Here is a 23,475-nt window from a genome sequence, read left to right as displayed (position 1 = left end):
TATGGGATCAAATTTCAAAAAGTGCTATTAATTATATTTATTGTAAATGCTAATTAATATATTATTATAATGCTATTAATATATTATTAATAAAAAAATTTCAGGATAAAGATGAAAAAGTAAATTCTCAATTAGAATGACCTAAAACCCACCTGTACCGATTTTCATTTTTCTATTATAGCAGTTAGCCATGAATATAGGTGAAGTCATCGTACCCACTAAACAAATGCGCATTTTAAATATCTAATTAACCAAAAAAAAAAAAAAAACGTTAAAAAGAAACAAAGATTTTACAAGAGTGGTAAGTCCCTAACCCGGACACATTGTATATAGGATTTTGCTGAAGATGCAGATTGTGACATGGCTGAACTGAAAATCACAAGCTATTTCTAACTATATACTTCTTAACAAAAATTTAACTAGTAATAACTTGCGATTTTGCGTTCAGCCATGCTCCAATCTGCATTTTTAGCAAAATAATTTTTAAAACGAGTTTTAAAAATTTCGCAACTATACACAATATACTTGCACCTTCTGATAAACCGGCCAAGGAAAAAAATAACAATTCATTTTTACTTTTAAAGTTCTCCTTAAGCATACAAAATTGCTGCTTTTATATATTCAAAATTATTGCAAAAAATACGAAAAACCGCAGCATGATCATAAAACAAATTATCAACATATGAACCGGCGCTCAAAGTGGGGGCCCACTAGTACGATTTAATATAAATGTAAGCTTGCATTCTCGACGCAAGTTTTCTAATCGTCAAAGTGCGATTGTACTCTTATACTGTTTGGCTCAGCAGGATTTATGCTTGTACAGAGCAATATCAATAATTATTTCATTACGTCTAATGTCAGTTGTTAATAATAGTTGAATTTTTGTTGCTATATTGTTTGTAATAAGTTGAAAAGACCACAAGTTTGTGCGGATTTTAATCGGGTGTTTTTTGGAACAAAAGTGGCTGTGATTTTTGTTTGACTATAGTATTGTTGTGTAATTTGTTGGTAAGTAAGTACTTGTTTAGTTTTTAATATTGATTCACTATAGTCTTAGTTTCAAGAAAAACCTGTATTAATTTTAATGTCCGTTAATGAATTCAGGCATTTATAATAAAATTTTGCAACACAAATTTCAAGTCATGTATTTTTTATGTATTTTACGATTTTACGTAATCATTAAAACTCAAAATAATATTTCACTGACTATAAAATGCTAAAAAATTATTCTTAATCATTATTCATTTGTTCTAAACGAACTGTAAGTAATGGATTTCCTGAGATTTTTTGGTCTTTCGAGGAACAATTTATATTAATACAATATTGTTTTAACTAATTTGTCAACATTAAAAAATAGAAAATTTCATTGTATTTTAAAGATTGTTTTTTTTTTTCGTATTTGCGTTTTCTTTTTTCCCAAAGTTCAAATCATGTTTTAAGTATTTGCGTTTTATAATTGATAGTATTCATGTTATTCAATTTTAGAGTTTGTTGACATCACAGTGTGTTCAAATAGAAACAATTATAATTTCCATCTCTCCACGTTTTTTTCCAATTTTCCGGTTATTGATTTAAAACTAAGGCCAAGTGTCTTTCCACCTTTTATGCAATGTTATAAGATATGCAATTTTATCTCAGATTCTCGATAAAGTGTTTAAGAAGGAATAACACTTGATATATTGTATAACTTATTTAAAACTCAAAAATGCATCGAAAGATTTTAAAAAATGACATAACATGCATGTATGCAAATAAAATACTTGATATATTATTAGTGTATTAAATGCTGCATTTCGTTCTGATTTTAAAGATATAAACTTATAGAACATGTCGTGGCAATATTATCTGAAACTGTTTTCTCGGACTTAATAATTCTGTTTTTTAATGATTGTAATGATATATTTTATGTGGCATGTGTTCTCTCACAGATTTCAAGAACAGATGTTCTTAAAGTCAAAGAAAACGGTCAGACATAACACCACAAAACCTTGTGATACATTTCTTGATCTTGTTTGGTCACAGTCTTAGATAGTTTGATAAGTGATTTTGGCACGTGTTTCAAACTATATTTTTCCTACGACTAGGGAAAACACGTAAGATTTCTTTTCAATGCTGTATAATTTTGTTCCAACTTATTAAAAATTACACCAAAATAAGTCAATTACATAGTTAAAAAAAATTAATTTTTGTGTGTTGGTACTAAATTTCATAGATGTCAAAATTTTATAGAAGATAACATCGTTCATTAGAAATTTTATTCTAGAAAGATGCAATATCATCATTCATAAAAATTGTATTTCTTAATTCGCGTTAAAATACTTGTCTCATAATACTATAAACCATATATCAGAGTATTACGAGACAGTATTAAGCAGCATTAAATAATATTAAGCACGTAGCATGGCATGGGCTGACCACTCTCATTGAGTGCGCGTCTTTTAATGAATTACCGATAATTTTTGTTAAACGGCAAGTATTTTTAAATTGCAGCTAATACCTGCAATCCTGGTCAACAGCCGACTAGTCGTAGAGCGCGTTTTTGCAGGAGCTAGTTAGTTTTTCATGTTTGTTTTTAGATTTAGTTGTGTATTGCGTCTGATGTTTATTGTCTTGTGATAAGATGTACATAAGTGTTTTTTTCTATTGCTTAAATAACCACCCAGTCAGTGACCATGAGTCGCCATTACTAATTTCTATAGAAACGAAGAATCTGACCCATTCTCTATGTAAATGGTTCTATAAATATTAGTTTGTAGTTTAAGTTGAAAGTACATTGATCTAAAATTATCTAAAAAATTTAACTATCTAATCCGATTCAAAAACAAATAAATCGTATTATCATTTCAAGTCATCCTCAGGAGGCAATAACTCATAAACTACTCCATTATTTGGCCGGGATATTATTACTTCACATGCAACACAGTATATAAATATCACAAAACTGACCTTTAGTTAATGGCAAAATATTTACAATTAAATCAGGTAGATTTATGTGATACCTGTTTATGAGCCTATGGAGTGCGTGTATTGCTCTGAGTATATTTTAGGTGTAGCAATAATAAGTCTAAAATGTGTGTCAACGACTATACAAGTTAATCACTAAGGAAAATGCATTTAAATTCGAAAAAATCATCGACAATTGCATGGTTAATAATTAACAGGTCCGGATTGCTGCTTTTGCTATGTGGAACGCGGTAATGCAATATGTTCATTGCCTTTTACTTTATATCGGCAACAAAAATCTGACAGATGCCTGTAATTACATATTACTGAGTTGTTCATTCCAACGCGAATTTTTGCGATTATGGAAACCACATGCCGCTGATTACTACTGAGATGTGGAAAATTGATTTGGCATGAGAACTAGGCATGTATCGCAAAGATTGTATTTTAGATAGGATATGAGATTTGAAATGTGAATGAAAAAATAAATACGTTTTACTCAATCATACATCTATCTGAGGAACTTGATATTAACTTTACAGCAAATTCTCTGCTAGCTTTAATAAGGGCCAAAAAACTAGATTTTTGATTTTTAGTCATAAAATGGAATACAGAAATTTACTTAGCCTCTTTACAAGGTACAGAAAAATCCCTAAATCTCCGCATTATGTTTTTATTTTTTGGATTTCTTTTATTTTATTATTTTATGTCTTTGAATTCTTTCATAATTTTGCCCTGTCATTTTCTCCGTCTCTCTTCGAAATTCTTAATCCCAATCCAAATTCTTATTAAGTCAGCAATTTTTTTGTTGGGAGGCAACTTCATAAATGGCTAGGATAATATAGAAATAAAAGGAACTTTTTGATTAATGTGAATCTGTAATGCTTAACGCATTTTCCGTCCTTTTAACACAAATCGAATAAAACACCCCATTTGTTGTGTTGATGATACATTGAATGAGAGATGCTTAGTTTATTCAATTTGACAAAGCCAATTGAAAAGGTTTATAATAAAGGCTCATTCTCCATAAAATAATTTAACTGTAAAAAAATTCCTTTTTTTTCTTCAAAAATGTATAACCAAAATACATATGTATATGCATGGACCACCCAGATTCGCCAGCGAATGCTTGTATAATTTCAATAAATATAGTTTTGTTTATACTTTTAAAATCAATCAAGGTGAAACCCAAAATTTTTTATATAAACACCGTGCTATAATTAACATACCATTTGAATTCCCAAAACTTGCATTAATCGCCTATGAGACTTTTCATTCATTGCAAGTTTTCAATCAATCGAAATGTTCGATTGTTCTGGGAGTGTATTTGGACACTATTTGATTAGTCATTGATAAAAATGCTCATTTGCGAAACCTATTATACAAGTGCATAAATAACTCAAAACAAGATTTCTTACTGCACGACAATGACCTGGAAAAATCTTTGTACGGAGTATTCACGTTCTCTTTATCTAATGCGAAACGTACATGTACGACACCTTTTTTGTTGCCAAATATTCCACTTAGCCTGTACCTGGTGCTTATGCACTAAAATGCAACTTTGTGAAAGGGAATAATTTTAGCTGTAAGTCCAATAAATATGAAAATGTCACATATTTCCTTTTATACATTCGTTCATGGTACACAATAGTAGGAAGATGTTACTTGTTGCAAGAATTTACAAAACAGATAGTGTCATCAAAAAAACAGGTTCTAACTGTTTTTTTTTTCAAAACACATACAATGGGCTATTTGGGTTAGTAGTCCTTTTGTGGTTCCGAGATTGTCGTTAAGAAATCTAGACTGTTATGAACATTTGAATTATCAAGGCAACGTGATAACGTTAGTACTACATACTGGTACCTAGGTACTTTCGTACATAAAATTAGTTTAAATAAAGGTAATTAAGTTGAGAAGTAAAACGACATAAAATGTCTTTTATGAGCATAAGATAACGCCTTTATTGTAAGAAAAGTCAGATGAAAATTATATGGTACTTAACCACAAGCAATTTAATAATTTTAAAAAGTGTGGCAAGTGTTAGGATTTTACAGAAAATTTGTTATTAATAATGATATAGCCTTTTAATATACATATAATATACTAACGGGTTGTCATTAAAAAAAAATTCATAGTAAGCGATAAACCAAGTATAATAAATAGAATGTTTAATAAAGAAATACAAACCACGTGAGATGAAAAGGAAAATTAAAATTTGGAAATAAAAATGTACGCTAGTTTGAAGCAGAAATTTTGAGCCACAGAAAGTTATAAAGATATCAAGAAAAAGTGTAAGCAACCAATAAGGTAATTAAAGAAGTAAAAAGGGAAGAACATTAGAGGGGAAGAAAGAAAGTTTAAGTCTCTCCTGAAAATAGACTCCTATCTCGTCTACTTCAAATACTTTAAAACATGACATATGTGTAAAAAATTACAAACAGTACAAGCAAGGCAAGAGTCCATATGTATTATGTACCGTTTGCTTGCAAGAAGTACTCCAATAATTTATATGCTTAAACGGGTATATGAAATTCAACAAAACTGATATCCATAAACAATTGAGTCTTTTCGACATTTAGATTGTTCAAGTTCAATAATCTAGTGAGAAGTAACTATAATGCAATATAATACAACCAAATCGAAATAAACATCAGGGCAAACAAGTTGATTCACCGCGAATGGTCAGGCAGATTCGACCTTAACAGAACTGGTCAACGAGGAATTTTTTCGAAATCATGATCAGAAAGGACCAATTACCGTTTTTTTTTGCGAACAAGGTCTCCAGTATAAGAAAGAAATAGCCGGAAGTGTCTGATTTTTGGTCTTCATATTTAATTTATTAAATTCAAGAAATTTAATTGTACAGGATCAGCTATACTTGTCTGTGCGAAATCGGTTGCATTTAGAAAAAAAAAATCTTTTACGCCAGTATATAAGATGTTATAAAGTTAAAGGAAAATACTTTAACGTTAATGTCTCTGGTCAAAAATAACGTTACTTCAGGTTAAAAAAGCACGCAGAAGACGGTAAACAGTAGGGCATAGTTTAAGCCAGTTACCGTTTATCATCAAACAGCTGACACTGACAATAGATAGAATGAATGAATTTATTCAAGTTCTGTCTCTACTACACTACTTTTACATTACGGAATAAATGTCAGAACACTTTAATTTATTACAAAGCTATCACAATTAAGAAGAGGTTCACAATAGGTTTTGATTCCAAAAAATCCACAGGATTTTTAAAATTTTTTTAAATTATATTTTTATAATATTGGTACCACGTCTTTCACTATAGATAAAAATATTTCCATTCTAGTTAGGAACCTGAATTTTCAGATCAAAAATAAATTTTACTTTTTAAATGCAGTAATTTTCCTAATGGTCATTCATTAACAGCAAATAAGATAAGTATCAATTAAATATAGGGTAATTTAGTGCAATCAGACACCTACATCAGAATAGAAAAGTGTGCTATAATAAATTCATTCAAGTGCGAAATATAAATATTGTTTCGTTTTTTTATAACTTCTATATGCCCACAATTTCTTGCATTCTTCAAATTACATACTTATAATAGCAACGAAAAGTAATTGCTTTAAATTACTTATTAACGACGTTTGTCATTATTACGACATTAAATGAAATTGTTAGAAAAATATATACTTTTGGGCAATGGAAATTTATCTAGTTAGTTAATTATCTTTTGTAGAAATTTCGAGAAAATCAATATAATAAGATATGTTGACGATATTCTATATATGCCCCGTGAATTTCCAATCCTGACAAACGTAGCTAATTATGGTAAGTATTGCGTGTCTAACATTAGCATAGAAATGGTAATATAACCCCATCATTTCTAAGTACCAATTACGCAAAATGGTACCTGTCACACACACATATTTTATCCACTTTCTTCCAATAAAAGTTCAAGTTCTCGTTGTTTCCTAACTATTCATTAACAGCATGAATGGTGTCGCGATTGCCTTTTGGCGTTTATTTTTTCAATTGTATCTCAAGTGGAATTTCTGTCTAACAAGAGACAATAATTAATTATTTTTTGAATAATCATCGTTCATTTTTATTAAGAACATATGAGATTTAATTACTGTTATATTACCAATTCACATATTCGCACAAAAAAATTTTAATGAAAAAAAGTAGATGTAAATCATATTTTTATCACCAATTTTAAACCTTTCTTACCTTTAGATCCAGTTTTATACCTTTAGTTTATATTCTACCCGAAATTAAACTCAAGATTGTAAAAGATAGTCAATAGAATATGTGTTAAATCTGGACCTTAAACTTCAAATTGGGTGTAAACCTTGGCTATACAATTCCACCTTAGCTTGTCTACCATAAATGGACTTAACTCTTTATTTTTAGAATTTCTTCAGTCGTCAAAGTCTTCAGAATATTTTAGTGATCGAAGGGTTTCCACGAATGAAAATTCCGATACCTACTTTAGAAGATCAGTCAAAATTACAAATTTACAACAATTTTTATTTACAATCAAGGATGTCTGAAGCAGTTACACAGTAGTAAACATTTCTAAGAATCGATCGAAATATTTTTGATATAGGTATAACATAAACTAATCCCTTTCGCGTTAGAATAGTAAATTCGGGTAAAAAACAACAATAGTAATTATTCAGGTGAAAAGAAAATCGTTTTGAAAAGTGCTGCCGTCTAACCTTGACACGAACTAAACTACCAATAAAATCAAATATTTACATAGGTCATTAATAATATTATGTGGCAATCAGTGCATGTACCTGACCGATGTCCAAAGAGAGAGGTGGTGCAAGTGGTGATTTATCACCACATAGTGAGTGTTAACGATTTTTGTAAATTTTGAAGGTTGGAAGAACCGTTCTATAGATACATGCTAGAGCCTAGAGCATTAGTTACAATCAGCCTAGAAGTTTGTTTTTTAGTCAGATCTGGTAAGTCAGAGCTTTGTATACTTCTAGGGGGACGCTTTATGCTTCCAAAAGAAAGGAAAGACATGTATTTTAACATATTAAGTATCTCTCTGTGAAAAGATCTTACAAATCCCTATTTTTATTTTAAAAATAAATTTCTATGCTGTCGAAACTCCAAATTTCTGAATTGAAAAAGTGAATAACTTAAATTATTATAAGTTAAATCTCCTTCCAGTGAAACATTTACTATAACATACTATAATAGGATGATTTATTGTTATACTTTTCAAGTGGCATTATTTTCTATTATAGATATCCTCATAAAACGTATAGGAATTTTAAAAACCCTTTATAGTAGTGCTTTCTCACCTTAGAGTCCTAAAATAGCGATTTTTTTCAATTTTTTTGACTATTTGGCTTTGAAACGACTAGATTTCGGAAACTGTAAAATTGGTGGGTTGCCATGACTTGAAAGAAGATGACATTTTCTCTATATGTATAAAAAAAACTCATAAATGTTTTTCTTTAACTTTAAAGATAAATTTTTGTAGAGAGCCTGCTCTATAAAAATTGCCTTTCCCTTTGTTGAAATTATATCTTTTCACATAGTTGGGAAAAAGAACTTTTTCACATGAGAAATGTGTGAGTAGTGCCTATCTATATATTTGCTTGATCTTTTTTGATTCACTTCCTTTATGCAGTTTAGGTGTCGACATGTCCAAACAAAAAGATATTTTCACACTTGGGGAAGTAACAAAGCTGCGTAAAAAATCCCATTTTCATTAACTTTATAATAAAAATTTAAATTTTAATGAATTAATTTTTGATACTTTGTTGCTTCTAATTATTTTTGCGTAAAAATTAATATTTTTAACTAATTTGTTTAAAATTAATTACTTATAAACACATATTAAGGTTACTTATAGTAGTAATAAATTTAAAAATCAAAAAGAATTTCAATTAGTGCAGGCACTGACGTAAAGAGAATTGTATATGAATAGTCACATAGACATTTACTGATATCCCTTTTTCATGACAAATTAAAGACAATTATTTTTTATTTATACCAAGTATCTACAGGATATAATATCTCGTCATGGAGATATTTTAGAGGACGATAGTACTCTGCAAACAAATTTTTAAAACGCTAAAAGACTTATGGTCAAAAACGCACTATTTTCGATATACAGGGTGGCAAAGAATAGAGTTCCGTATCTTAATGGGACGAGGACATTTTCAACAGTTTTAATAATTTTGTTTTCGTTTAGATTTAAGATTAAACATTACGAATTGCTTCAGATAGTTGATAATTGAACTGGATGAATTTTTTTTCTTATTTTTTTTACATTTTTAATTTGTATCGACAGATATTTTTGCAAATTCTAGGAAAATGGTGAAAGATGCTAAAACACTGCAAGAAACCAAAAGTTTAAAGAATTGAAGAAGAAATTTAAATTTGACATCAAAACTTATACAAGGTGTTCCAAAAAAAGGTGCAAAGTATAAAATAGTACATGGCTCAAAAAAATAACACCCTGTATATGGCTACCGGCGATTTTGACATTTTGTTGTGGACGATCTTAAAGAAAATAGATGTATGAATTATAAAAAATTTAACTCAAAGCATATGTGAGAAAAACGCAAAATATCAGAAAAAATGTGAAACTTTACCACCCTGCATTTAGATCATGGAGTTATTCCAAAGAGCTTGAGATTGAAAGCACCTTGCACAAATTAAAGAACAGGTACACTTTTAAAAACAGCAAATATGTCACTACTCCTAAAACGAACACGTTCTATATACATGGATATGTATACTATAGTTTTGTGTGGTGCATAGATACCGTGGTTCGACGGATAAGCTATACGTGCATGAATAAGGATGTAAATATATTTGAAGGTTTGGAAGCCATCGCATCGTTGTTATCAATCATCCCATGACTCACATCTTTATATGTATATTTTCATACCGATATCGATTCCTAAATGATCAACCGAATGGTAGCGCGGCGACAAATAATATATTCATAATCCGAAAGTACTAATACACATAATACATATTTATTGATAGAAAAAACATCCAACAGACATTTTTGTCTTGTTCGCTATTGTTATAGACCTTACATTTTGTTGTGCATTTATGATTATAGATCTATTAGCATTTTTTATTATTTTACAGAGTACTATCACTCCCTCAAATAATACGATGAACAATGGGCAATCAACTAATAAATTTAATACTATTTCATACATACGTTCGCCACTTTCAATCAGCCCCCGTAGCGTAACATAGACAAGTAATAAGAGAAACCAATTTTAAAACAGCTCGTTATGGCATTGAACAGACATCCTAACAATTTAAGCAAATTAAAAATACTATCGGTATATTGAATATAAAAACAACATATTTTATAATTAGCTATTTGGCTTGAATAGAAGTTTTTGGAATAGGTTGAGTAGTATTTGGAAATAGTTGCCAACAAGTTATATGTACATCGTTTTTAATCATACTGCAACTGTCTTTCCGATGTAATTGTCCTAATTCGTGTCAAAAGCCAAACAAATTAAAATCTATCAATTAAATTAAAATAATCCAAAAGTATAAACAAGAAAATAATTCACTTCACACATAATAGTGAGAAGCATAGTTCCGAATCGATATGTTCAAATTGAACGGGACTGATGTATGTAAATTTTTTTTTCTATAAAAATCCACTATAGGAATGAGTTTTAAATGTTCTGTTAATTAAATTTTAAAGCACACCAGCACCTTCTTTTATAGTTTGACGGAGCCTTGAGGTCGAATTTATGACGCCTTAATTATTTAATACGCATTAAATTTAACTCACCTTCAATATCCAATGAAAAACCTTGTTTTCGAATTTATAATTATAAATATTAAATTGTATGTGTTCTCTACATTTGATGCGATTTAAGATCTCTTCAAAATCTGGAGGAAATATAGAAAAACTAATATACGTTTCCTACGCTCGATTTTAAAGAAAAAAATAATTGGTACACACTAATACTTATTTACACACAGCAAAGTCTATATGAATTTCTACGCTAATGTAGGTTCTTTTCGAATTTAAGAGTGCTCTTCTACTATCTTTTTGATATTAACTTGTAACAGATTATATCGAGCTTCGTAAGACTTTGAACTCCAGAATTTTGTAAATTCAATTTTCCTAACTTCTGCTAATAGCTTTCATTGCATTTTTATAACATTTCCTTTAAAATTATAATATTATTCGTTAGTATCTCATTTCTTCTTCCTAATATTTTTATTCTAATCGGAATATTTTCTTTTTCCTCCTCGTTTTGGCTTACCTTTATGATCTTTAAAATTACTGTGTTGATTGGAAATTATATTAATTGGAATCCGAGTATTGGTGAACGTTGTCGGAGTTTTCTAAATTCATTATTTGATTTATAACCATTTTCCTATTGAAATTTTGCTATTTAATTTTCATAAACGTCATAAAAATAAATTTTATAAAGTTAAGATAATATTTATCTTAACGGGACTTCAAATGGTAAGGAATGTGATAACGTCTTCAAAGACATCAATTTTATGATTTTTATAATTATTATCATTATTTGAATCTGAGTATCGTAGGATGTAATTTTTATCTTATATCGAGAGAAAAGGGCTATTGACCATTTGGTGTTTCTGTCCTTTTCAAATTATTAGTTTTCTGGCGATGTAGAATCATATGTTGAAATCTTGTGTTCAAATTACTGAAATGAAATTTGAAAACCTGAATTTTATGGAAACCTTTGAATTACTAAATAGCTGGCATCTGTCAATAAGAAGAGTAATGATGATTATTATATATATAATTTGTATTATGGTAGAATATAGCTAGAAACTAAATGACCGCAATAAAATAATTTAATTCAATACATATCATGTTTTTAATTAAATCAACACTCTCGATACCCGTTTAACACGGTTCGTGCGTTCTACGAGAATCAAATTAGCAAAAACACTTCAACCAAATAAACGCCATTTTGCAAAACTAACGTTGCTTCAGTTCTTCACTTAAATGATTAATAATCTGTTAAAAAAAGAAATGCGCCATATAAGAATCGTTTTAAAAGTAATTAGCTAATTTAACTATCAACACATACTTAATCCCCTTGATATGAAAAGCCAAATTATTAGGTTAATGTCTACTTTTTGTCACTTTGTGTCTTGATATTCTTTTGACTAAACAGCGTCTATGTAAATAAGTCTGCGAAAATTATGAAATTTGGAGATTAATAAACTCGCGCTTCGGATTTATACAATTTTAGGTATTTTTGGAGGGATCCAAAAAGAAACGGAATACTCCGATTACCAGTCTTCTTAAATAATGCAAAAACTACAATCAATCGCAAAAAAAAAAAAATCAAATATTATAAAAACAATTTGTTGTAAGGAATTAAAACCAGATTTCATATATCTTTCAAAATACAATAGACACAGGAAACATATTTTATGGGGTGACATATTGAATTTTCAAAGTTTTCAGCCAACATTCAAATCACTTTCTTGAGCATGTATATATTTCTATCAACAATTGGCACTTTCAATTTTTTAATTTACTTTATACTTTCCTTCATAATTGTGAACTAAAAAAAAATAAAGGTCGATACTCATCAAAATGCTGAATTTGCTGATACTCACAATACAAGTTTAATAGGATATTTAATTCAATTCCAGGATACATGAATCTGATAACATTAGATAAAATTATATATTTGTAATTGAAAGATATGTAAAGTTACATTTTTGAGAATTTTTGAACAATTTTGTATATGGTCGATAAGATGAATTAAAACAAAAATATTACATTTCTCATTTTCGTAATCACCGCATCAACCGAAACGAAAGTAAGTTCGATTTTTCGGTAATTAACATTGGATTAATAGGGACATTATCATATAATACGCATATAAACGATTCCCAATGCATGCAGTAGAAGCTACCTGCGTGACCGTTTTGCAATGAAAAATGTGCCACGCCGAAAACTCCTGCTAAGAATTAATTTGATTGCTTGTTTCTAAACTGACACCTTGTTTCTATATAAATTAATGCGATATTTGCACACCGGATAATGATTGAAATTCTTTTTAAGAAATTGTCCACGATGGAATTTTTGCAGAATTAATGGCGCGAAATATCTGCTCGATACTGTATTTTGATGGAACGTTAGGTAAAAAAACTCTACGAGTCAGGAAAGAAGTAATCGGAAAACAAAAAATAATAACCTCTAAATTAGCATTTCACGCAGTTGTGTGATTTATTAATTCCGCAAATTAATTATTCATTTACCTATCCACTTGACATTAGTTGAGGCCTTCGAAGAAAAATAGTTAAATGTTTTTCTTCTTATTATTACAGATTCAAAGATGACTCAGATACTTCATTATATCTACCATGCTTACCGAGACCTGATGGACAATAAAAGTGGTAAGTCTTATTAGCTATTTAATGACTATTTTTAAATATGTGTAAAAATATGCTGTACTGAATGGTGTAAAACGCTATAAGAAATTGTTCAAAAATCATGAATCCAAATTTGCCAGTTTTCCTGAAATAATTGAACATGCAAAAAAGTCAGTTATCAGGATTTAGTCAACCAACTTTAAACGTTGATTCAACAATTGATGTTTGGTCCGAATTTAGAATTCGAATCTGAGCGTGAGTATGCATTGAGTGTAGATTTGACATTTCCTTTTTATTTAAATGTTGTAGATTCATCACACTCATTACAAAACCTCATAATTCACCCATTTATTGTCAGTCCAAAGTTATCAGATTTTCTTGTAAGGAGGGAAAAATTGTTAGATTGTTGAAAAGTTTCTTATTAATTTTATCAATTTATACTTCAGTATTCCAACCGACGTCCTTTACTGGACATAAAATTTTTACAACTACAAATTTTAGTGGAAATGATTGTGTCATGTTAATACTTGTTCAAATACTTTTACCGTCCCAAATTATTTTATAGTAAATTTTTTTAATTACGATTATTTATATCTTAATAATAACTCTTTCTACATACGTGCAGAAAGTAACTATCTTCTGAATGCATTTAAGATCAGAGGTATATTTTTCCGCATGCAAGCACTTTCTGCACTCATTTGCATCAAAAGTGACTCAAATTAGCTCCAAAGTAATGACACCGTAAAATTTCTCTTGAATACCGGAGCACAGAATGTGCAACTGAACTGTATCTGTCATAAATCTATCGAAAAGGAGCCACCTTGAAAAACCAGGCCTTAGAATGGCAGTGACAAGATAGATTGGTGAACAGAAGCAACGTGTTTTTCTTTGCAGTAAAAAATTATTGAAAATTCTTCTCTTGAAAGTCGAATTGAATCTTTCCTTGTGGAGAATTCGTCTTGAAATTACTGAATTCTATTTAACCTGTCAGTAAAAGTAAAAGTAAAAGTAAGTAAAAAATTTTTTCTTTCCATTCTGCAAGTTCAGTAAATATAAAAATCATTATAATATCAATTTACGATAATAGGAAATAAAATTCTATATAATCTACATTCTCTACGCAGACCTGCACGATCATGTGAAAACTCTTTCTTCCGTCAATGACGATTTGATGGGAAGTTTCATTTCCAAAAAAAACGTAGAGAGTCAAGTGAATAATTTTCCCCACAGATTTTCTTTATCAAATGATGTAAAAAGACAGAATTTTGGTCTTATTATAGCTTTCATTTCTATTTTGTTGGTAATAATAGTATAAACTAGCAGATATGCTAAAATATTGAAATATCAGTTTACAAGAAATAATACTTGATTTCTGCTCTCAATATTGTTCCTGAATTTGTTGATATATATAATTAGAGCATTTCATTTACCACCTATTTGTTCAACGATAAAAAGACAACTATTTTATTATAAAATAAAAATAATAAGCACACTAACGTGTGACACTACGAGTAAAAAATTCTACATAGGTGTCATAAATACATAGGATTTAGTTAGGGACAATCTCCGGATATAACTCATGTTTCGAAAATTCATATGGTTGGAATAAGAAAAAGCTCGTGAATGTGTACTCGTGATTTTTCATTCCAAATTGTGTTTATGCATATTAGTCCTAAAATGTGTCTATCATTTTTAATGCCCATGTTATATCACATAAAAAGAATATGGTTCGAGGCTCAAAACTTACCGGATTTTGCTTCGAAACGCTGATTAATATCTAAATTGTCTTTTTCTGGTACATACTTTCGATGAATCACTAAATAGTTTTTACGACACAACACTCAACTCTGGATTAAACATTTTTTGGTAAAAGTACGACACCGACGCACCGGAGTTTTACCGGAAAACACGCATAACACTACGTTGTGAATATGTTTATGCATTTAAGTCTTTTTGTCCGATGTAAAACGCGAATTTTACACGAAAAACTAACGACGAAAATAAAGTTATACCCAGGTTTACAATAATGGCGCCAATACTAAAATATGGCTGACAGCATACAGCCCTGCGCAAACGGCTAAGCTGACGCATCCAATGCATCATGGCACACTAGATGAATTTTGCAGCGATTTATCACAAAAATTAGGAAAACATCGCAGATTTAGGAATTTAATTTTTCTAGTAAATTTCTTTTAATTATATTGAATTACGTTAAATTGGGTTTTATAGGGAAAATTTCAGGCTTGCTGATGGTACTGGACCCATTTCAGTGTCCGACAGGAAAGCCAGAAAATAGCCTTAATGTCGAATTTTTAAAAATTCGCTTCAGTTTGAAATTTCCTCCCAGTGCATTCATATTTTTCAGATTCAGTGGGCCATATATTGAGAAGCTTTGGGAATTTTTTTAGATGTTTTCTCAATTCTACTGTATGAAAACTGATAACTATTGCTCCTTTCGACGAGCTGAATCCCGCCACCTTAAAGTGAATCACTTCGTTCTTACCGATTTTCAGTGAAAGTTTCTTTCCTTTGATTTAGGAATTTCTCACCGTTTTATGCCGTCTACGCGATTTCCGGAATATACCCGTTCCAGAATTTACGCTCGCCTTTCTTCCGCTTTAAATGACAGAACCATTCTAGGTGGACAATGTTGTCAGATCTATAACATTTATTTCTCCTCTCTCTTTAGCAACTCACGCTGCAGTGTTTGCTTTCATTAATTGACGAAAAAATCCTGTTTCCGACCCAATTCAATGTTGCTAAATGAAGCAAAACTCCCCCTTAGGCGAAATGATATTAGATCATCTCTATAGGGGATTGAGACTGGTGCTTGGTTTGTGGTGTAGTACCTCAAATTGGTATGCACTTTACCGCCTCTACTCATGGAATTAAATGAGGATGAATCATACAAATTTAGAGTTCAAAACAAGAAAACGCCATCCAACTCTCCATGTGAGATCGCATTTGAAATTTCTGGTACTCCCGCTCCATGAAATAATTTGTTCATTCTTATTTAGAATGAAATTTAGGAGCAGGACTAAAATGTAAATGATCTTAATTATCGCCAATTAGAAATATAAGACTTACAAAGGTCTAAAACCATCAACAATCGACAAATATCGATGTTGTCGCAACTTAATCTGACTTGAGCAATTAACTTAAATCTCTAATTTTTAGTTTTTTTAGATATCTTCGGAAGTACTTGGAAAATTCAAATTTTGAAAACTGCATTTAGTCAAGCGCTAAATTATGCAATTTGCCTCCGTGTAAACTTCTTCGCATGTCCTCTAATTTTCGAAATCCCAATGGAGAGTTTAAAATGTTTTATAGATGCCGACCCTAATGCATCTTTCTTAAATTTGAGTAATTGAAACACTCTATACAGGGTGCAACATATCATTATGGAGATATTTCAGAGAGCTCTGCAACATAATAAAAAAATGCTAATAGACCCATTGCCCAAAAAGCGCCATCTTTCACATACAGGATGGCAAAGAGTACTATCGCCCCCTATAACATCTCCATGGTAATACGTTACATTCTGCATATGAGTTCTAATTTTCACAGCATTTACAGACTCATTGAAGTATTTTCATAACCAGTTCAAACAAAATGTTTTTTTTTCAACTTCTTAAATTTACAATTGTTATTGTTTCAGATCAGAGAGTAAAAGACTGGTTCCTCATGAGCTCCCCTCTTCCGACGTTATGTATATGCATCACATACGTTTACATAGTAAAATCTTTAGGACCCAATTTCATGGAAAATAGAAAACCGTTCGAGCTGAAGAAAGTATTAATCTATTATAATTTATTTCAAGTGATGTTCAGCATGTGGCTTTTCTATGAGGTAGGTAAAATTATTGGGTTCGTCATTTTTTCCTTCGCAGTGCATGGAATGTGTGAGTGTGTTCTCATTTTAGTAACTCGCAGCTGGGGCTCGAGGTAAAATTGCCTTATAATAATAGTCCCAATTACGCTTATCTGAATTGTTTACTGACAGTTTAATATGCACTTTGCATGTATTGAATAGAGAAAATCTTGATTACTATCAAAAAATGTAGACTCCCTGCTTCCTCAAGGCATTAAGTACAGGAGGTAACCAATCTCGTAATTTTTACTCCGATGCATAATAACCTATAATATTATACATCAATGTTGTAAAGAACATTATTATGCCCCGAACGTAACGAATTTAAGACGTGAGAGTCATAAGTATTTAACAACCGCGGTATATATACGATGCCTTCCACTATTAGATTTAACTAAATTTTATAAAATCACAATAAATTTTGCTAAATTAAACATAAATTGAATCCGAAACACAAAAAGACAACACATCTAGGATGATAACATAATGGTGCCGTTTCATTTGACATTAATTTCCATGGCAACCATAAATAAACCAGCAATGGGGATGATGAGCCATTGCGAACGATTAACTCGCTAGGTAAATAATGAGTCATACACGTATCGTTATTAACCTGTTATTCAACTGTTTTAGAAAAATCCTTGTCAACAGACTTTACAGTCATTCAGAACATCCAGTAATGGGATATTTTATATTTAGGAATGAAAAAACTAATATGTATAACATTTTTTTAACTTGCTAGCAATTTGCTAAAAATAGAAATTACTTACATTTGTTACCAAAACCGCAACTAAAGACATATCGTCCACTTTATTATGTTCAGATGTAGAGAAATGAACTAATCTAAATTGCATTAATTACCACGATTTTTCTTATGTTTAGGCCTCGGTTTCGGGCTGGCTTAATCACTACAGTTTAAAGTGCCAACCAGTGGACTATTCCCCATCACCACTAGCGATAAGGGTAAGTATAGAGTAGCACAATTAATTTTCTTTTCAAGCTCAGTTAACTCATTCAAACTGACCACCAATTATGAGAATGTACTCAATATTCCCTCATAAAAATCAAATTGCAGTATTTTTATGGAATTTTATAGAACTCGCTGGGTTTCTTCTTGCAATTTCCCTAAGTTCCGAAAAGTTGCAGTACTGTAACTTTACCAAGAGGATAATATTATTATGATCGGCGTAAACCTCTTACTGGACGACGCTGTGTTAAAATGTTAGACACAACAGGACCGGTCAGTGGTCAGTGAGCAATTTAAGCGTGCCGCTTGTCGGAAAACAAACCGCTCGAGAAATTTCATTTCATGTCAATTTTAGAAAATTCGAGAAATAAGTAATGAAAAGGGACAGATGATAATGTTGTACCATTATTTCATTGCTTTTTATCGTTGAGTTTTCGCCATTATGACTTGATTTTGATTTATTATGCTGGTTATAAAATAAGGATTAATTTAGCCATAAATCGTTTCTACTCAGAAATAATGTTTAGGATCAAACTCTGATAGGTTTTACCGAAAAAATTATGATCGTAGAAGATAAAGAACCAGCCACTGTTCTGCGTTTATTTGACCTTTTCTTTGGCATTTAATTATCCTCCTGATAAAGGTACGAGGACATTAATTTTTCAGTCAGGAAAGTAACCATAATATGAAATGTAAACATTAGTTGATTAGTTTTTTCGTTTGCGAAAAAATTATCTTCCATTTAACATTAATAGTGCTCCCTTTTAGTAGTACCCGCTTTTCATCAATTTCCCTGTAATTTCTTTCTTCTAGAACTCACTTCCTTCATACATCTAAAATGTGTGCAGCGTAGCATAAGGGAATAATAAGTACATATGAGTAAGTACAGACCTATTACTATTTGTGGTTAATTTTGTTTCTAATTTTTATAGATGGTTCATGGATGCTGGTGGTACTACATCTCAAAGTTCACGGAGTTTTTCGATACGGTAAGTGTTGAGATTAATCTACACCATTTATCCTCCCGCATGACAATAATAATCCCAATAATGTAAATGACTATAAACTTCATGAATTTTTTGCATAATATATATTCAAAGAAGAAATAGCATCCAGATAAATAACAAGTGAATTCTAAGAAAGAAGAAACAATAATAATTAATTAAAACAATTAGAATTCGCCACTTGTTACTCCATAACTCTATTTTGAAAAACAAACATTACAACAGTCATGGCAACTGCAAATAGAATATATAATTAATTCAGATATCTGCATTTTTCAATTGGAGATTCGAAGACGTCGTCCCTCCATTAAAACCTTACGCATACATCCATAGTGCGTCCTTGCTAATTATTTAAATTAGACGCTCGTAAATAATTACGTTGAAATATATGCTTCATGCAACAATTAAAATTATGAATTTACAATTATTAAAATTTAAAAAAAATAGTCTAGATAGGACTTTAGTTGGTGACCTGGCCTGGGCGATTGGACCTCAATTAATTATTTCAAAATGTAAAAGAATATTTGTTACGTGATAATTTCACAAATATCTTGTGACGGTAACTACGCTAATTAAGCAATATTATGCAGGTAGTAATTACCGAGTTTTGCATTTTAGTTATTTTTAGTGATTTCAGTTATTAAGTTGTATTGGTAATTGAAACTAATTATTCATATGACGACAGAGAAAGTGAGAAATAAGAACATGTGCCAACAAAATATCGAATACTTTTAGATGTATCGTATATGATCTTTGCTTGATGATATGATTAGTCAAGACATTTATTACTTATATCTGTGATCTTTGTTGTTTTGTTCGCAAAATGTTGAAACAGCAAAGATGTCAAAGTTAAGTACCATGGCACCAATTTATAGGTACCCATCCTTCCAACTATATTAAAAACAGGTAATTCGTTCAGGTTGGTTGATCCACGCCATGGAGTTAATGGTGGCCGACGACGTAAAATTTAGCCAGCGTTGCGAGCAAAACATCCTATATTCGTCAGAATTCTTTTAGTTATTTTCAGAATTTTGCAATTTTGGGTAAATTCTGGATTTCTAAATCGTTCAATTTGGATTGCAAAACACCTATACTAATTTAAGTGCAAACATAGGGATTGCGAGAGTTGGAGAAGGACCACACAAGGTTTAATATGCCTCCAACAAAAACCAAAGATATGGGTTGAGGACTAGTGGCTGACGTGGGCGGAGTCAGTCCAGTCTTTTGCCAGATCTCTCGCCGTTTGAGAACTTTTGCTAATAAAAATTCTAGTGATGGATTAATTTTTTTAATCCTTTATTTACTGCTGCTTTTTGCTGTGATATTTTTTAAAAAATTCATCGCCGCGAAGTCAGCGAAATCGTTATTAACCTAAACATCAAAGTGGAGACGCCCGTCGGATTAACTCCGCCCGCTTTGTTATTAGTCTCTGTCGGAACCATATTAAACCTTGTGCCATCTTTCTCCCACTTGCACAATCCCTATGTCTCCACTTGAACTGTTGATACCTGTATAACTTATTAGAAAAAAACGCAGGAACGTCTCCTAAAGGATTTTTTTTACGAGGAAAATTTTCAAAGGCACCCGGCCTATTGTTCTGACGGCCGGGTAGTGCAGGATTCGCCGAAGCGGGGGTACCTAAGAACCGACCTCCGACCCGAAATTGTACCTAGAGGATTAGCTTATTTAAAATTTTTTGCGATTTTTGAAGCTCCTAGACCTCTTCATACGTTACGAAATGCCTTGATTTAGGCGATAAAATATCAGCAACACCATATATTTCCAAAAATATTTTTTGGTACGTTGTTGGTAGGTTTTTAAGACTTCTGGATCTCTTGATGTACTAGTAAATAGCGCAATTTTCACTGAAAAATGCTTACGTAATATAACATTTTAAAGACTAAATTTGTTAGAAATATGATTATGTGAACAATTTGTATATACAGTTGTGAGATTAATTATTCGTCTACTAGAGTTACTTTCTAAAAATCGATTATAACACACACTAAATGTTGTGCTTCATTGAAAATGAGCCTATATGAAATTAAACTATTCAGTTTTTATTAAATTAGCAGTAAAATAATTCTCAATAATTATAAAAATTGCTTGAAAATAATAATGGTTTCAAAATCTAAGCCGAGTAAAATAATTTGTCCGCTTTGCAGAAGCAACGAAATATTTATTTATTTATTTTTTTTAATTTTTCAAGATAATTTACAGGTATTATCTTGAATACCAGAGTATTGTTTACTATTTTTGTAAAAATGCAGGTTAGTGCAAGTTACTTATAAAAATGGGTCGTAAATCTTCTGAAGTTTCTTCTCACATGCTTCTTGCTTTCAGAAATGCTTAATATTTAAGCACGACCTATATTGGTGGATATTCTGCTTTCCTCAAATTATAAAATGATGCCTTGAAAAATGAACTATTCCCTAACATCTTTGTCTTAATAACTGCATTGGCGTAGTTGCCGCGTATTATTTATTATAAACTTTTAATCTAATTTATTACAAATTAACCTCCGCACAATTGAATGTTTTTTATTGCACTTAGGGCTAAAGCCACTGTATAGTATATGCACCCATAAACTTTGCTGATGGAAGCTCATTGGCGTACGCTATTTAACTCTATTTAGTATATTATATTTACTAGACTTTTATTGAAGACTATTCCAGTTCTAAATCCATTTGCACTACTTCTCCTAAAATTAAACCTAATGTAGACTTGTAAATTCGCCATAAAAAATATATTATTGTCCAATAAATTTGTTCCTTCATGTTTTGCTGTCTGAGTTCTATTGTACAGATATTTAAAAGATGAATCTGCAGGTTGATTAAAGGGCCTGCAGAGCCATCTAGTATGACTCCCTCATTAGCATTCTCTATTTACAGCTCATCATATTTTGTTGCATTCATACTTATAACACAAACTTTCCTTTCAGTTCTTCTTTGTACTGCGCAAGAAATTCGACCACATCTCCACTCTGCACGTGATTCATCACGGAATAATGCCAATGTCTGTGTGGTTTGGAGTGAAATTCACTCCTGGTGGTCACTCCACCTTCTTCGGTTTCATCAACACCTTTGTGCACATTATCATGTACAGCTACTATTTGATCGCAGCTTTGGGACCTCAATACCAGAAGTACATTTGGTGGAAGAAGTATTTGACCACTATTCAGATGGTAAAATTTTGTATATAAGATAAAATGCATTACAGTTCACTGTAACTAAGATAAACGTGTACTTGAATTAATGATCTTAAGGTTAGGGGACCTCTTTACAATATGCTACACTGCCTCTAGGCGGTATCCCTGATATGCTGATTTTAACTTCAATAATACTTTACTCAAAATAAATTTTGTGGCAGATTCAATTTGTGTTGGTGATGGTGCACGCCTTTCAACTGCTCTTCATCGATTGCAACTACCCCAAGGCTTTCGTGTGGTGGATTGGAATGCACGCTGTCATGTTCTACTTCCTGTTCTCCAAGTTCTACAAGCAGACTTACAAGAGGTCGAAGAACCAAGTTAAAGAGATGGTAAGTTACAGCATATCCAGTATTCAAATAATTTCTCCTAACCAAATCAGTCTATAATATTTATCCCCTTTCTTTTGTAGATGAACGGAAATGTGGTCAACAGCACATCAGCCTCGAATAGCAAAAGGGAAATAGGGATTTGTTTCCCGACCCAAACAGAACTCTACGAGCACACCAATACGAAACCCATGACCAATGGATACACTACTTCCGACAACTCCAAACTTCGAAATAGGGCGTTTATAGATCGAGAAATCAGCGTTGAGAGAAAATAGTGCCTATAGTGACTCTGATCTAAAGACATGCCTATTTTTAATTTAATTGTGTCATTAGCACTTTTTTAGCCTGAAACATCACTGTTGTTTTTTGTCTATATTGGTGAACGAATTACATTGTCTTAAAACCTTTCCAATGTTTTCAGATATTGTATGATATTTTCTTACATTTTTTAAATTAAATCTCATTTATTTCAGCGTTAAGGTTCAATATAATGCTATTATGCAAATGTCCAAATGTGTACAATGAAATATAGGAACTTGGGTGATATTGTGTGTTTATAAAAGAATGTAGGTATTATATTATCCTGCTTCTGAGTATAAAATATTTTAGGGATATTTTACGGTTTTATTGTTAAATCTGTAGGTAAATCGGTAGATATATGAGTTCTTACATAAATTATAGAAAGTTATAATTACAGTGATAAGATAGAATAGGTTTTATACTTCGCAAAATTGGATATTTTGTACTTTGCCAAACGAATAAGTTATTCCTGCAAATAAAAATACCTTTT

General features: G+C 31.0%; 3 protein-coding genes across 4 annotated transcripts in view; all 3 read left to right on the top strand.

The window, feature by feature from the left end:
* Nucleotides 1-23,475, top strand: part of Cox10 (Cytochrome c oxidase assembly factor 10) — a 127,633-nt gene that overhangs the window by 153 nt on the left and 104,005 nt on the right. The gene's annotated exons all lie outside the window — the stretch shown is intronic.
* Nucleotides 1-23,475, top strand: part of RhoGAP19D (Rho GTPase activating protein at 19D) — a 161,761-nt gene that overhangs the window by 132,267 nt on the left and 6,019 nt on the right. The gene's annotated exons all lie outside the window — the stretch shown is intronic.
* On the top strand, nt 775-23,455 carry LOC136410049 (very long chain fatty acid elongase AAEL008004-like). Its single transcript, XM_066391978.1, has 8 exons — nt 775-1,008; nt 13,260-13,328; nt 16,963-17,153; nt 18,057-18,137; nt 19,074-19,130; nt 22,087-22,329; nt 22,515-22,685; nt 22,766-23,455. Exons 2-8 carry the CDS (start codon nt 13,268-13,270, stop codon nt 22,958-22,960), a joined length of 999 nt encoding a protein of 332 aa, XP_066248075.1. The 5' UTR covers nt 775-1,008; nt 13,260-13,267; the 3' UTR covers nt 22,961-23,455.

This window comes from Euwallacea similis, chromosome 7, assembly GCF_039881205.1.
Source record: "Euwallacea similis isolate ESF13 chromosome 7, ESF131.1, whole genome shotgun sequence".
In the NCBI taxonomy this organism is placed as follows: domain Eukaryota; kingdom Metazoa; phylum Arthropoda; class Insecta; order Coleoptera; family Curculionidae; genus Euwallacea; species Euwallacea similis.
This window is presented reverse-complemented; position numbering and strand designations above follow the sequence as displayed.